The sequence below is a fragment of the Chenopodium album genome, chromosome 4 (genome assembly GCF_948465745.1).
Source record: "Chenopodium album chromosome 4, dcCheAlbu1.1, whole genome shotgun sequence".
NCBI classification, from domain to species: domain Eukaryota; kingdom Viridiplantae; phylum Streptophyta; class Magnoliopsida; order Caryophyllales; family Amaranthaceae; genus Chenopodium; species Chenopodium album.
In genome coordinates, this window is record NC_137837.1 from 4,477,611 (window position 1) to 4,494,998 (window position 17,388).

The window sequence follows — 17,388 nt, forward strand, 5'->3', positions numbered from 1 at the left end:
ATTTGAACTGATCATTTTTTGTGATAACTTATTGATTCATATGAGACAATTTTAGTGGAACTGAGATAACATTCAACTTAGACTCTTAATAATCTAAATTCAATCGATTGTGTATTTGTGTTATGTCCATTATTGGGCGTTTAGCATCCACTTATTTTTTTTATTTTTATTTTGCACATGATTAACTTTATTATACAGTAATTCAAGCTGACTAATAATATAGAACTTCCAAAATTCCATTATATTGGAGAAGAAAACATTATTTAAATTACTGATCACTTTCTGTTGCCACAATACCAGGCCATAATTTTCAAGTTCCTAATTATTTCTTACCCCAATAATTACAATATATATTGACTGTCAATAGATATTACTGTATATATCTGCTGCAAATGGGTGTTACTGTATTAAAAAGTCCAATATTAATGATATATGTAGGTTATAAACTCATGGTTAAGTTTTTCTATACTAAAGCAGCCAGGATTTCTTAGGCTGCTTCAAGTTTCTACCACACAAAACAAATTTTCTCGGTGTCACGATAACTCGACTCGACCACCGAGTGATGCGTGCATGACTGTGCTTGTTTGTTGCTTCTGCTTGTACGCTAAGACTTTTCAGTGAATTTACTACTTGTAGATTGCTAATGTGATATATGCACATGTGTATCCTACTTGCCTGCATGACTTTTCAATCAACTTGTGCACAATTGTAATCAATCTTATACATGTAATTAGTGAGTATTGATGGTGAAGTGGGCAGCAGATTAGGTTGTTAAGAGTTAGAACCAAGCCTAGGTAGGCTCGGCTTAAAGGTGAGCTCAATTTCGACTCGAGGCTCGATTAAGCTTGACTCGAAGTTCAAATAATTGATTTGGTGCTCGAGGTCCGGCCCAAATCCAATGTTTTCTGAACCAAGGCTCAAATGTAACTAACAAGTGAAATTTTTTAAATAAATTTTATACAGATACTAGTAAAATAAACACTGGCCTATTCACGAGATTTCTAGTTTCACCAAACAAAAAAAAAAAAATCTAGATTTTGCTCTTTTCATTATTCATATCTCTGTACCATTGGCTTAAAATAAGGTGGTTGGCATTTAGTATCTAGTTGTCATTAAATTATTGATTACTAAAAAAAAAAAGGACATTAGCTTATATGATTAAATAACATTAGCTACAATATTGTTCTTTCATTTTGTCAAAAAAAATATTGTTCTTTCATTAACATAAATTGGAGCTCCCTTTAGAAAACTTACTTTTTATTTAACTGCCATACAGAAATATCTTTTTAATTTTTCTGGAAGATAATACTATGAGTACAAAATATGCAACAAATCGTACCTTAATTAGTGAAATGGCAACTTTTTAGCTAAGGGAATTGCCTATTACGTATAAGAAGATAGCATTACTTGAAAACATATCAAACATCACTAATCGAGTAATCGATTAAATCTCGCTTCAACTTCTCGTATACACTTGGGTGTACCAAATTCTAAACAAATTTCTTCTGTCATACAAAAAAATACAATGAATTTCTAATTTTCTAAATACAACTGTCTTACATCATACTTACAAATGATCCTTTTTGTTTTCTTTCTACTAATTTTAAAACTCTTCAAAATTACAAAATACATTAATTTCAGAACCGACAATAAATGCAAGTTCCAAAAAATCGACCATCAAAATCCAGATGTAAAATGGAATCATCAAACATGTGGCTATAACCAAATTGAGCTGCTGATATTTCTGGTAGCCAAAATTACAGGTTTTCAACATCAACTTAATGCTAATTAAAGTTTCAATTTTTAATTTAACATTTCTAATTAGATCTGAAATTATAGCCTCAATCTCCCAGATTTAACAGGGAATGGGCTAATTTTACTAACTTAGGAAATTAAAAAATGAAGAAAAGAATTACTATTATTAGAAAGATACATACCCAAAAATCTAATGTTTACATCCTATAAGAAATATTACATCATTAAAGGGAAAGATTAAGATCCAACATAATTCTACCCCCTTTATAATTATTACTCTGATCTGCTGTTTTTTTGCTCTTTTCTTCTGCTGATGATCTGCTATTCCTACCTGCAGCACCACCCGCCGCTGCTGCTGTCGTACTGACAGCAGCAGCGCGCTGGTTAGTGTACAGGGCATCAGATTTATTAGAAGCAGCAGCAGCAGCAGCCGCCGCCGAGACGGCTGCTGTTGTTCCTGCTGCAAAACTCTTATCAGTATTATTATTCCCACGAATTCTTACACCCTCTGCCTTCTTTTCCGTAGCGACCGCCTTTTTTGCTCGTGATTTAAACGATCCATCAGGATCAAGAAGTTGATCACGGATATCCTTAGCACTCCTAATAAGAGCATAGAACTTTTCTATCTTAATATCTTCGTCTTCATCATCGTCCTCCTCGATTATCTTCCTCTTCCTCGTATCCCCTTCCATAAATTGTCTCATTAGAAAAGATGGGTGTTTTTTTAGGGGAAGAAATGTGGAATGAAGGAGAGAAGAATACAGAGTTGTTCAATGGCTTACTACATGATGAAGAAAAAAGGGTGTGTGGAATAGAAGTAGAGAGAAAGAAGGTGTGCTAATTGATTGGATAGATTGCCAAGAAATGTTTACTTTATATAAGATGTACTAATTAATTTTACAGAGGAGAAAAATAAAAAAAAAATAAAAATAAAAAAGAGGGGAAATTAATAATTAAGTTTGACTATTATAACATATTGACACACAGACTCCGTCAATGTTATATAGTCTTTCTTTTTCTAGGTTAAACTTCATTGAAATTAAATTTTTTATAAAAAAATGGTTACGAGTAGTTAACAACTGTTATATACACCCAGATGGCAGGGTGCACGGTACATTTAAGTTGTTTTTTTTTTTTTTTTTTTTTTTTTAAATTGAATGGTTATTGCTCATTTAATCATCAAATGAGCAAAAAAAAAAAAAAAAAAAACTTTGATGCAACTTGCATCTGGTTGTATGAAAAAATTTCAACGAAGCTTGAATGGTCCTAGTCTTCTATGTAAATACTACTTCCTCCGTTCTGTTAATATTGCAACAAGGAGGAAATTACGCATCCTGAAACACCTTTTATATGCTAAATATCTATAATTGTGTAAGAGTAAAAATTATAAAAAGTTGATATTGTGAAAGTATTTTATGAGACGAATCCAACAAGATCCCACTTGACTATATTTTGCTTAACGTATAACTCATATTATATGGTCAAACAAGAGTGATGAATAGTGCAAAAAGTCCATTGTTGCAATATTAATAGAACGGAGGAAGTACGACTTTTCATTTTTTTTCGAAATTGTAAAATGCAAAATTTATCACAGGAATTGTAGAAATGACTACAACTTAACTTTAATAGTGATGGGGGAAAGATTAGTTGCGTTGTAATAGTACAAGTAGCTTTATTATATCCTTTTTATAGAAACAGAGAACTTATAGCGAAAATCCAAGTACGGAGTAAATCACACTAAACCTAACTTTATAAAAATAAAATAAATTAATTGAGGTAAGGAGAAAGACAACCTTAATACTACGTCATAAACAATGATTAGTTTATCACAACTAAAAAGAAATAAAGTTAACAAAAAAAAAAACAAAAAAAGCGTACTGTATTAAACAAAAATAAAGCAATTGACTATACTTCTTTATGGTCGCTGGTTAAGTTTTATAAATTAAGCAAAGTATATTAGTAGGGCCAACATTTGATTGTAAATGCCTGAATCACGAATATAGCCATCTTGACTAGAAATTTCTAAGGGTCAAAATAATAAAGAAACATATACCCATATAATCATATATCATACACTAATTACGTGCTAGAATAGTAAATTATAACAAAGCTATCAAGTAATACTTGGTCTAATTGTAAAAATTAGTACTCCGATATATATTTATATCTCACAAGTCACAACCCTGTATAAAGTGTCAGTTCAATAAGACGTTTTCTCCTTATCTATCAAAATAAATACATAATCGAGATGGTGGGGTCGCGGAGGTGGTGGTGATGACAATGAAGTTACCTAATGGTAGTTAGGAGAGAGGAAGCATCATGGATTGCATCATGGTCCATAACGTAATGTTGGCCACTAGTTTGAAGATTTAATATGATGTCATGTAGATGATGCCCAGTTGCCGACATCCTTATGTTATGCCACAAATAATGTGTGGCGTCTTCTTTCCTTTTAATTACGTTAATTACTTACTACTCCCCCACTATAATTATTTTATAGAAGAAAAGTATTATTTTTTTATTAGGGAGAAAAAGTATTATTCCTAGGAGAAAAGTATTACTCCTACAAAATTGGCTAGTTTTTTTACATTTACTTTTGACTAATTGATTGGCAAGTAACCCTACTATCACTAATTTTGTGGTGTTTCATAATCATAATCAATACAATGCTCTAATTATCATACTCCCTCCGTGTTTTGACCGATACATAGTTTTAGACTTTTAGGTAATTTAATTGACTTAAATAGAATAAGAGGTAAGTGAGATAATTGGAGTCTGAAAAAAATATAAAAGAAAGATAATGAAGCTAATAGTTTATTGAAGAGTAACGAATGTGAGAGGAAAGATATAATAAAAAATAAAAGTGCCGTAGTAGTAAGTTTAAGTAAGGACCATGAGAGTAGAGAGATTTTGCCAAAAAAAAAAAAAAATGTAACCCTTACTAAAACACGGTCGGATTTAGTAAGTGTAACACTTAGGGTCTGTTCACATTTACTTAATTTCAGTTCAGTTCAATTCAGCTCCAATCAATTCAGTTCAGCTCTTAATTTCTCTCTCTCAATAAAATATTCATTTCAACTAAGTTCAGTTCAGTTTAGCTCCAATCAGTTCAGTTCAGAAGACCCTTATTAAAATACAGAGGGAGTATAATAAACACCAAATAGAATTAACGAGAGAGAGTGTGTGTAGAATTAAAATAGAGTGAAGGTAAGGAAGATAAGGTTGTAAAACGAATTTGTCAAAGGAATGAAATAGAGTAAAATTATCTTTAGAATAAAAATCGAGTTAAAATTTTGGAACTTGTTTGCAATTTTCAATACTCCGTAGTTTTTAGCTACTAGCTTAACCATTGGAGCTAAAAAAAAATACAATTAAGAGTCTAAGATACATGACACATCGTCACACATGCCAACGTGTATAATATGAAAGAACTCTAAGAACCCATATTGCTACAATTAAGTACTACTACCTCCGTTTTTTAGTTGACACGTTTTGATTTTAGCACTATTTATACACTTTTCTTTGACCATGTTTCGTGAATTATACGTAATGAAAAATATAGCCATGTGAGGCCTTATTAGATTCGTCACGGTGTATAATTTTCAAAATATCAATTTTTTATAATTTTTGTTTATCGGTAATTAAAGATATTAATGATTGAATTTATGCATTGACAAACGTGACTAAAAAAACGGAGAAAGTATGAAAAATTGAAAAGACTAGATATTTTCCTAATCATATACGAGTACGGAATATTAAGGAACATAATCGAGATTTTTTTTAAAAAAAAAAATCAATCTTTGACGTTGGGAAGAGAAAGTCTATGAGCATTTTAACTCGATTAAAAATATTTAATTAAAAAAAGGAAAATGTTATACATAGCCCTTAGGGCTACATATAAACATTAAATTTACACTTGAAAATCGTAAAAAGTTGAAAAATCATCAAAATATAAACACTAATAACACTGATTTACGCGTGTTTTTGTCATAAATTCCTAATTTTATACAATTTTCAAAAGTATTTTAATGCTTATATATAGCCCTTAGGGCTACATATAACATTACCCTTAAAAAAATACTTAGTTAGGTCTATCAAATTGTGAGTAGTTTAATTTCCGGTACCTTAATCTAGAACAAGTCTATCCAATTGTTATTTTAATTTTTTGTAGCTTAATCTTAAATTCATAACAAAATTCAACTTGAAATTTTAAAGTCATTTCCAAACACCCATGTATACGGGGTTCTTCTCTACACATTTTGACTAAAGACTTAACTCCTTCAGAATCATTAGTACAAATATATAATCCTTAATTAAAGAAAATGATGATTAAAAAAAACCCTCATATTCTTGTGAATTAATTAACACAAAAAACATGTTAAAAAATTAATAAAAATAAGGACAAATTCAACTCAAAAACAGCTACTCCAATATTTGGGATTCCCCAATCAAAATCTGAATCACCCACCCATGTTTTTAATTCACATACATGTATATATGGGAAATTATTAAACAAACCACAAAAAAATTAAAAAATAAATAAAAATATTGGTCAGAGTAGATGAGAAATTAATTTTATTCTGACTTTCCACGTTTCTGCATTCACATGTTTTTCATGATTTAATAATATTAAATGGATTTTCATTCAAAAAAATATATAAAAAATTAATTAAACGAAGCCTCAACTGTCAGTAATTTAATTCATTTCAATAAAAAAAAAAATAGTACTGTACTGTACTCGTATTGTGCATTTTTCAACAATATGTTTTTTTTTTTTTTTTTTTTTTTTTTTAAGCAAAAGAAGAGGCATTGCTGGAAAGATATTAAAGTGTGATTTAAAAATTTTTGACAGGCTAAAAATGATGCTTTGGAATTAGATTCTATGAGTCTAAAAAATGCAAAATCAGCTCCTTTCAAGAACCGTATAATGCGACGGAAAAGTGTGAGATAGACATAAAAAGAACGTGGAAGATTTTTCCAATACAATATTTATTGTTCTCGAGTGGAATAACTAAAGAATATCTTCACTTGTAAGATATTTGTACTCCGTATGTTCTATAACACGTTAGAAATTATACGTCACATATTTCTGAGGATGAGGTTGATGGCATAGTGGCATCACTATCACCTCGTATTCCTGAGGTCTAGGGATCAAACATTATGGGACTCATTTGAGGGATTTCCCTTATCTCCCCCCCTCAAATGAGCCCCCTTAATGTCAATCGATAAAGACCATGTGCAGTATCAACAACTTGTCGATATGGCTCTATGTTAGGCAGTACTATCACTGGTTACCATTCTTACCAACCCATCAACAATGTCATCACAATTTTATAAAACTACAACAGCAACACAGAGACTTCAAAAACATGTACTCGATGCTGATAAGACGAAAGAACTGGTTAAAAAGGACAGTTAGGGAGCAAGAAGAAAGCGTACTTAGTCTTCCACCCATCGAACTCCATGTTTTGCCCAGAGATAGTATGCTCCCTCTGGACCTCTTCCACCTATGTCATACATTTCCGGACTAATGTTTTTCTCGCCGATCTCTTGTAGGACAGGATTAAGAATATTCCATGCAGCAGCGAGCTCATCACTTCTCATGAATAGATGGTTGTCTCCTTCTATAACATCGAGAATAAGGTGTTCATATGAATCAGGCACCTCAGCACTGTACCTAAAGATGATGCAATCAAGAAAGAGTGAGCAAATTCTAGCAAAAACAATTCAAATACATGATGCTCGGACTCTCCTGGGGGTGTCACATTAGTTAACCAAAAACAGGAAGATCAACACTTTCCTACACCCATGTACTAAATAGTAAATACACTCCATACCTAATAAAAGTACATAATATTGCCAATTTTATCGATTTCCACTTTTCTTAATTCCCAAAACATTTAACCAATACGATTAAGGATTCGCATGTGGTTTGTTGGTAAAGATTGTGTTTAAAGTTGTTATCCTTCATTTTCCCATCATACAATTCCTAGATGTACCCCTTATCAGCTTATCCTATGTTGATATGATGATATCTGAACTTATACAATATTGAACTAAGGTAAGTTGGGCATAAATTAACATATTTTTGTACTCTATGAAAATCTTATGCCCAGTGATTTCTCTTTTAACTAATATGATAGTCTGGTCTTATTTTTCAAGTACATCTTCAACTAGGCCAGACATGCAAGGTGCACCGCCTGAGTTACAAGAGATATTGCTTGACTTAGATCAATAACTAAACCAGACGATTAATTGAAATTTGAATCCAAGACTAAGCATCATACATCCAGTTCATGCATAAGATTAACATGAGAGTTGAAAAAAAAAAAGAGAGAGCTTACTTGTCTTTGTAAAGCAAGTTCAGTTCTGAAGCATCCAGATGCAAACTTAGGCCAGGAACCTTGTTATTGACTCTGATCAGAATAGCTTCATCAGGAACATCTTGCAATATCAATTCATTAGTAGCAAGGTCAATATTATGCCCCATAAGCCCTCTGTAAATGTTTCCTGGAACATGATCAAACTGTATACGTATTTCCATCCTACAAATACAAGTTCCTTAAGGTCAGAAATCAAATATCAAGCCACTTGGGAGATCTAACAAGTGTTCCACAATCCATGCATCAACAGTATCACCATACGCGATTAGTTTTTTCTAGTACAGCTGAACTTGGCTTATGCATCGGATTCTCCATATAAAATTAATCAATCAAACCTTCCTTTCCTTTTCAAAATTTCAACAAAATTGCATTAAGATCCTTATTCCATGCTATATATCTACTAGTATCAATCCTTATGCTTGCTAAATTCTGTTTTCTATGTAGCTCACTGTCCATCCACTTTCCAATCTAACAAACCTGGTGGTTCCAGCAGAGGTGAACATATCATATGCTGAAATCAGTGATATAGACACGAGGCAGACGAGAATTTAGGGGGAATTATGTTAAATAGTTTTATAAGCACTGCACTTAAATCATCACCAAGGAGAGTCACTAACCCAGGCTTTCGACTGGACAGATGCCTCCATTAACAAGCTAAAAGTCTAAAACAAATACGAAGTAGTAAAATTTACTCAATTTTCTTTCCAACTGAAATTGCATATGTATAACATTTTCCGACTTCCGCATCTCCAATTAACTTCATGCCTTCTTCCCCAAGCTAATTTGAACAGCCTAAATTGCAATACCAAATGTGCCACTTTCCCTTAACTAGTACGCCCAACCAATCACAGAGTTGAAGCTTCACATGTCACACATAAATTTTGTCATAATTGATGGTTGGGGGATACACCTGGTTGTTAGGCGAGTCAGGTCATGTCACATTTTATTGGGCCAATGTGGGTCGCGGGTCAATAGAAGGTCGATAAACAAGCAAGATAAAAGAATGGAAGATAGAGACAAAAGTAACCATAAGTAAATACACATAAGTTTTTATTTCATCTATTTTCTTATCCACAAAATTGGGCTAGCATTTTGGCCATGTACTAACCTTGTCCATTAAAGGACCCTTCCAATAAACCCTTTAACCTTGATCCAAACCCTATACCCAGGTCTAGTTGGGAAGGCTTTGACACCGTGACACTTATCAATCCTCAACAACAAAAAAAGTTCATATCAACCCAAAGATAATTTTGTGAGGATGGCATTTCAAAGTAGTAGGCCTAACGTTGACTGTCCATATCCCATAAGCTACAAGAAATGTTTTCATATGATAATTACAAGTGAAGGCACAGATTTATATACAATCATCCAATAGTGATAACTTGAGAGTTCATAATAATTGTGTAAATTTCAAAGTGATAGAGGCCTCTCTTTGTCTGTCTCTATAAGCAAACAAGAAGCATGAGTTCAACAACAATTGGAGGTAAAGGCACAACTTCATCTACTGCAGATTGATAGATTCTCTATCTCTAAGTGCTTTGATGATTTTCCCACCATTCTTCATACACAACATTCAAATTCCTTCTTCTATCACAAAGGAGGGGCAATGATAGGACAGCAATTCAAAATATTTTAGAAATTTACTGATCAAAATTCATTTTCCATAGAGCATTTAGTGCAATAAAGATAAGTTTATCGGGGCTGTTGCAAATTACTAGAAGACATGCACTCAAATGTTTCTCAGCAATGCTCTGGTAGAGTGGTAGTCACATACCTGTGTGAGACGAGTCCTGTCCCAGCTCTGATCAGAAATGGTACACCATCCCATCGTGCATTATTGATGTACAAAGCTGCTGCAAAGAATGATGGGGTCATTGATGTCACAGAGATGTCAATTTTGTCTTTGGACATAGCCTTGTATTGTCCAAGGATGACATCTTTAGGTTCCAGTTTACCAATTGACCTCAGAACCTTGACCTGCAATTATGCTTGTCTGTAAGTAATATGCTTGCATGTTATGACACTAAGGTCTACATAAGACTTTAAGGGTAGCACACCTTCTCATTTCGGATATCCTCACCATCAAGACTTATAGGAGTTTCCATGGCAAGAAGTGCTACCATTTGGAGTATATGACTATGCACCATCTCTCGGATAACTCCATAATCGCCAGAATACCTGCACAGGAAGGAAATTTCAAAAGTTATGATTAGGACTATTGGGGAAGACAAATAATGAATTCGAAATTGAAAATTTGAATAATGGATCTATATTGCCTTGATTGACTCTCTAAAATCAGTTCCTCGGATAGAATAATCTGCACATAATTGCATTAGAAGTCAATTTGTGTATTTCCATATTATGAAATAAGCCGACGTAAAGAAAGGAAGATATATACCTGCACATTACGTATAAATTTACGACTCCATAATGGCTCAAAAACTAGATTAGAGAATCTTAAAACAGTAAGGTTTTCTATAAGATTTCTTCCCAGAAGATGATCCATCCTGCAAAAAACCATTTTGTCAGGCATATAGAACTACTATAGGACAATCACAATATCACATACAGCAAGAATACAGGATATTAATTAACACCTGTATATTTGCTTCTCCTCAAATTTCAAAAGAAGAGAGTTTGTCAACATATTAGAAGACAAAGCATCTAAGCCGAAGGGCTTTTCAATTATTATACGGTTCCATCCTATTTTTGCTTGTGCTTTATCAGCAATACAGGATGCAACATTTAACACAGCTTCCTGTGGCACTGACAGGTAAAAGATCCGATTTGCTCCATGGTCTCCCTGAGAATACAGGTTGCATATTTAAACTTCAGATAATTCCATTATAGACCACCTATACTTGTAAAAGAAACTTCATTCATCTCATATTTATCCATTTATCACAATTTTGAAACAAGAGCGTAAACCAAAATCTACCTCAACTTGCTCCATCCTTGCATTGAGCTTCAAGATTCCTTCTTGGTTGTCATAATCTCCGCCAATATAGTATGTCTTGCTAAGAAAAGAGTCTATTTTGCTCCCACAGTTCTGCCTGCATAACAAATGAATGAGGAACATGGCGATGCATGCATCTACATGGAACAAATTGACCCTCAGAAAAGATATGAGAAAAAGACAGTTGGAATAATTTACCATGCTCCAAACCCCAAATCACCCTCCCCTCCTCCCAAACAAACTAAATAAAATGTTAACATATGTAAAAACATAATAGAAAGTAGAAGAGTAAGGTAAGGGACTTCAAAGCAACAGGACATAACATGGAGAATTATTTTTTCACAAAAGCTAACCACTGATGTTGTTCTTGAGCGAGCACACTAAGACATAAAAGTCCTGCAAATTACATGGTGACTTAGATACAGTTTTTTTTTTTTTTTTTCTTTTCCAGCCCACAGTATCCAAATATTCATTAGCTGAGCGCTTCACAAGAGACTAAGAGAGTAGAAAACTTAATAAGCTAAGACTACAACACACCCAGGAAAAGTTGCTATTAGACAGACAATGATGCCGTAGTAACTTTGTGAAATAACTCTCATTTTTCATTCACCTCTGTAGGCTCGGGAATGTTATTTCCTTGATAATTGCCTTGATCATCCAAGGACAACAGCACAATTACTGGTTTCCATATCCTATGATCAGGCCACATCCATAGTATTTGTGATATCAGTAAGAGAATGTTTCCTTCAACCTTTTTGTAATGCATTAGCATAAGCCTTTCTTATTAAGCTGATGTACCCCAAATGCGAGTGTAGCCTGATGGTCAGCAATTCAGTTAAAAAATGCCTTAGGTGTGAAGTTGGTAGAAATTCAACGAATGGGTGGATATGAGTGTAGAGAAATAACCATTCAGAAATTTTGAGATAATTTTCTCTTTCTTCTTGTAATTCAAGCCACTCTGAGGTCTGGGTTATATGTTGTACTGCTCCATTGGTGATTTCATTGCTTCCATATTACAACAATCATCAGTTTCACAAAATTTTCTTCTTAATTTTTTAATTAAATTCATAAAAAAAAAAAATACATTAGCAACCCTGTTTAATAACATTATTCTGCCACTTGGTCTTGTTGCTGTGAAACCTGATCAGAAGGATGCACTATGTCACATGAATATACCCTCTCTAGGTCTTGCCTTGCCAAACTAATTTTACTATTACACCTCAAACACTTAAGCATACTGCCATGAAGGCCCATTTCAGAGCCTTACCTACTCCACAAGGCCAGGCTACATGGAAACTGAAAGCCCCTCACAGCCTACACTTTTTATATTAATTATGCTGAACTGATACAGTTAAAAACTTACAAGATCTGGCCCTAACATGCTATATTCCCTGAATATATACTACCTTGAAAGGTCAATAAGAAATTAAAATTAAAATTAAAATTAAAAAATACTCAGGCTTAAAGAACCCCACCCCACAATTTGACCACAAATTCCTGTCATCTCCTTGTCTTTTATTATCTCTGAATATGCTCAACCTAAGCTCTGAGGTTCAAAAAAATCATACAGTTACACAATATCAATAGCACCTCAAGTCTCACACCAATGTGGGTATCATGTTGTGTTGACAAGAAGGCCAATTTCTGGCTAGAACCATAAGCTGCTTTGAAATAGTACAGGATAGCCCGCCCCCCAACAAAAATATATGTCAATCTAAGCTACTTCAACTATTCGTACCTGTAGCGGACACTTGACACTGCAACCCCCATTATATGTCAATCTAAGCTACTTCAACTCTTCGTGCCTTTGGCGGACACTCGACACTGAAACCCCCATAATATGTCAATCTAAGCTACTTCAACTCTTCGTACCTGTGGTGGACACTCAATAGTGCAACAAGGGTATGGAATCCTTACCCGACACTTCAGTTATCTTGAACCACATAATTGTAAGAGAAATTGTGAATATAAGGGACAGGAAAAGAGGAGTATGTCAGATATCTGCTCACAAAAAACTTGAGATATGTTTTCAACAAGTCTTAACAATCATGATATGTTCCTGCACCTGACATTCATACTCACGTTGAGAAACATAATGTCACAGACTCACAGTACATGAGCTGGGAATGAACCACTGTATCACATGAACAAAAACGGAAACCCTTGTATGCCTCCAGCCCACCTATATCTGATCATCCTTGTCAAACTCAATGAAACCTCCATCTACAACATTCATCTTGTTTACTTCCATTCTTAAGCTAATTATGTTTAAATGTTTATGAGGCTCAATGAAACCTCTAACATCTCATGCATCAGGATGAGCGGAGAACTAATTTCACTTGCTCTATTTAGGCCTAGGATCTTACCTCTCATCAATGCTGGGGCATCAGTAGCTCTTCTTCCAGTGCAAATCCATATCTTTCAGTTACTACGGAGCACTTTATAAAGCAAAAGCAATGTTTCGTAGTATGTGCATATAAAGTTGTTTATAATTGGCAAAAAACATTTTAATAGATCATAAGCCAAACTAATCAAGGTAAAAGGTCATACTGATGATCAACACGACATGTCAAAGTTGATGCTACTAGGGATCTCAGGTCTTCATCTGTCAGTTTTTCTCTGGAATACCCAAATATTCGAACATTCTGCAATCAATAAAATCATAACTTGAGATGGCAACATCATATTTGGTCAGAGAGAGTACACATGAGTTCCAAAGCTATCATGGTAAAATAATACATACACGAGGCCAAACCAGTGAGTTCTTTTTTTACCAAAAAAAGAAAAAAAAAAGTCATGAACAGCTTCTCAAATTATTATCCCTCTTGTCCCCATTCCCCTATTTTCATCCTTGTTCCACCTCTCAACTTCTTACTCATGCTAAGTTGCATTAGTTGTTATAATTGCTACTTGCTGGCAATCCTGGGCACTCTATCGTCTTAAATGTGATCAAAATTTACTTTGACAAAAGAAACGAAGCACTCATTCACTAACATCTGCATATCCAGCTTCTATTTGCTGATTCAATAGGGTAATGATCAACCAATGAGGTAAATCACTACCAAGGTCATGAATTGATTTCAGGTTCTGATGACGGATTTGACACAGCAATATAATATGATAAAGATGTGGTAATAACAGCAACCAAGTAAGCCAAAATGAACATAAAAGGGGTCCCACCTCAGGAAGGAAGCCGCTGTAATATAGAGCAAATAATGCTGGAAATATTTTCTTCCTGGAAGGGTCACCTGTTGCTCCTATAACTGCAATACTAAGAGACAGTGCCTCAGCCTCTTTAAGAGAGAAACCAACGGAACTTGTTTGCATAACATATGAAGATCCATATAATAAAGACACTTTTGGAGACGAGTTGCGAGTTGAGCTTCCCTCGGGAATTGAAACATTTCTTGTTTCACCAAGTGAGTCTGCAAGTTACATTTACAAATTGTCAATTCCTTAAATGTCAAACTAAAATGAAGAGACAATTCCCAAAGTACAAGAGAGAAGGGAGAACCCTAATTTGAAACCTCTTAAATTTCATAAGAACTTTATTGTTGTTATCTCCTCTCTTAATCTAGTAAATTGTTATATGAAAGCTGATAAAATATGCTAGGCAAGACAGTAGACTCTCAGCAGGTCTTTACCACCTGTTTCATCTCGAACCTGATTCTCATATGAAGAAACTATCCTTGAAGAATCAGCCAAAAAATTGCGGTCAAGAACTCTTGATGTTTTACGTTTGATTTCTTGTCCATATTTTCTGTTGCACAATTTTATGTTCAGATTTTTTAGAATCCAAAGTTTTAAGCCACGGAACTTGTGACAAAAATTGCTAGCATGCCCACATAGAACAAGATTAGATGTTGGGGAAGCCTGGTAATCTCCTGTCACCTGTAAATTATACCAAACAGAACATAGTCATATATAATTAAATGTAAGTACGTTAAGCCTTCTATTTGCTATATAGATGGTCCTCTTGTGTTGGGCAAAAAACAATATAACATCTAGACAGGAACATTTGCACTCTAAAAATGAGCAAAAGTTTCACCAAAATCAATTGAACGACATTGATCATTTCACTTTCTCTGCAAGGGATCTGCCCAAGCCTGGTATCAGTTTCACTTAGGCAAGAAGGCCCAAGAATACTAACAATTGATGAGAGGGAAGTTGTTAAGAAATCAGTTTTGGGGGAGAGGGTAAAGTAGTAATTCATGAATAAGTTAGTTATTGAGTTTGTTATCTTGATTCCTTTTGCTAGCAGCTTCTAGAGTTTGCTGGTTAATTTTTGGGTATTAATAGGAGATGGGGGTGAGGGGGAAGGTATGCAGAAATTTGTTAAGGAAAGTTGTTTTGGAGAGCACCTTCCTCTCGAAAGAAGGCCCTGTATTATTGAATACTCTGTTTGATAATACAATCTATCCCTTTGTCTGCCATTTTCTACATCTTCCTAGCTTATTATCTTACTGTTCTAAAGCTAATTCCTAGCATTCTCCCACTACCAAAAGTACAAGTTTGAAACAATGAGGAAGTATATGCTCAACAACACACCTTTTGCTTCGTTTTTTCAGGATAAGTATGCCTAACAGCCTAAGGACACGTCTTTATGTCACTACTGGGAACAATTTGAAAAATGTAAGGTGGCGAGTCCAACATAACGTTAAAGGTCCTCAGATTATAGAGTTAATGTTATCCTCATTAACCAGACCATAAACAACAATAAAGTCATCCAGATCCATGATTCATACCCTAGAATATTGTTATCATACCTTTATACCCTGCCTTATTCTACAGATAGTTCCCAAATAAGATGTATTACACCCGGCTATATCAAGTTCCAACCTGCAATAATTTCTCAATCCCCAACGCGTCAACTGTGACAGACTGACAGGCTTAGTTCAAGAACTTCCCACCACATGTTGAAGACATTTCATATTTAGACTTACATTCAGGCCAACCAAATCAGAAATAATTGTTCAAAGAAAAATATCTTTTTAGAACAAACACAAGAAGCTAAACAAGTCAAAATTCATGGGACATCAGTTGAGAAACAAACTTTGTCAACTATATATACTAGTCTACTTGGACCACCTCCTTTCCACCCCACCCCACCCCATCCCCACTTAATTACTTCACCTAGAGACTTAGAATTCTCCTTTTTCATCCAAATAATAATCAAATTTAACCAAATAATTTAGACTTTCTAGCAAAATGCTCCTTTCTTATTTCCCAACATTGCAATATAACTTTTTTTGAAAGAACATTGCAATATAACTTCACAAACATAAATCAATCAAATACCAAATATATAAACATGAAAATAATTAAACTGTTGTAACATAATTAGATAATCACATAAATAAATGAAACATATGAACATGATACTAATTAAATCATTGGTAAAACATAATTAGACAATCACTTAGCAAAAAGTTTAAGGCTTGAAAAGATTTCAGCAAAACCCCACATCAAAAAATTGAAAATTTTAAGTAATAAGTGCAAAAATTTAAACAAAAATCAAATAAAATCACAACCTTGGTAAAAGACTAACCAGAGAGCTTGAACGTGGTATTACAGGTTGTCTTGACAAATTTTGGGTGTGAATTGATGAAGAAAACGTTGAAAGCGACATCTTGGTTTGTCTGATTTCAAAATTTATTGCATTTCAAGTTTTGGAAATTTAGAAACTCAGTTGAATTGATGATCAAATTCAGTATTAAGAAATGGGAAAATTCCGGCGAACAGTGAACTTTGTTGCCCAGTTTACGAAACAATGAAAGTTTAATCCAAAACTTGAATAGTGTAGTGTTACAACACTTAACGGAGTGCATCTAGGCGCATAGGGCCTATGTATTTGGCATACACATAGGAAGGCAATCTGGAGTTCGGTGGTACATTTTCTCTTTTATTTTAGTATAGTGGTACATTTTTGTGTACTACTATACATATACGTAGTATAATGTACCATTAAAGTATAAGTTATTTGAATAGTATTTTCTATGTACTATTATGCAAGTAGTGGTACATTTTGTCATCATATTTTTCACCTTCAGAGTCCAATTATTTACAATAATGTCATCCTATTTGCATCCTTAATACATAGGGACTATGCGCCTAGAGTTTTTCCACTTAACGGAGTACAAATGTAAATTAAACCCAAAATGGCAAAACCGCAATACCCTACTTTGGTGAGTCTTCATATCAACATGTATCCTTGGGTTTTGGCCTTTTGGTAAAAGGTTGCGTGTTGAACACTTGAACTTGCACAATAGAGCCGAGGTTTAGTTTCTTTGATAC

At 34.0% G+C, this 17,388-nt stretch overlaps 1 protein-coding gene across 1 annotated transcript; it reads right to left on the reverse strand.

Moving 5' to 3' along the window:
• Positions 1-6,941: 6,941 nt before the first annotated feature.
• Positions 6,942-16,915, reverse strand: LOC145626402 (inactive glucose-6-phosphate 1-dehydrogenase 4, chloroplastic-like). The gene is made up of 12 exons (XM_081678831.1): positions 16,643-16,915; positions 14,742-14,985; positions 14,275-14,519; positions 13,645-13,739; positions 11,077-11,191; positions 10,736-10,941; positions 10,537-10,645; positions 10,415-10,455; positions 10,196-10,316; positions 9,913-10,115; positions 8,100-8,300; positions 6,942-7,432 (listed from the first exon to the last, which is right to left on the reverse strand). Exons 1-12 carry the CDS (start codon positions 16,721-16,723, stop codon positions 7,195-7,197), a joined length of 1,899 nt encoding a protein of 632 aa, XP_081534957.1. The 5' UTR covers positions 16,724-16,915; the 3' UTR covers positions 6,942-7,194.
• Between the last annotated feature and the right edge of the window lie 473 nt (positions 16,916-17,388).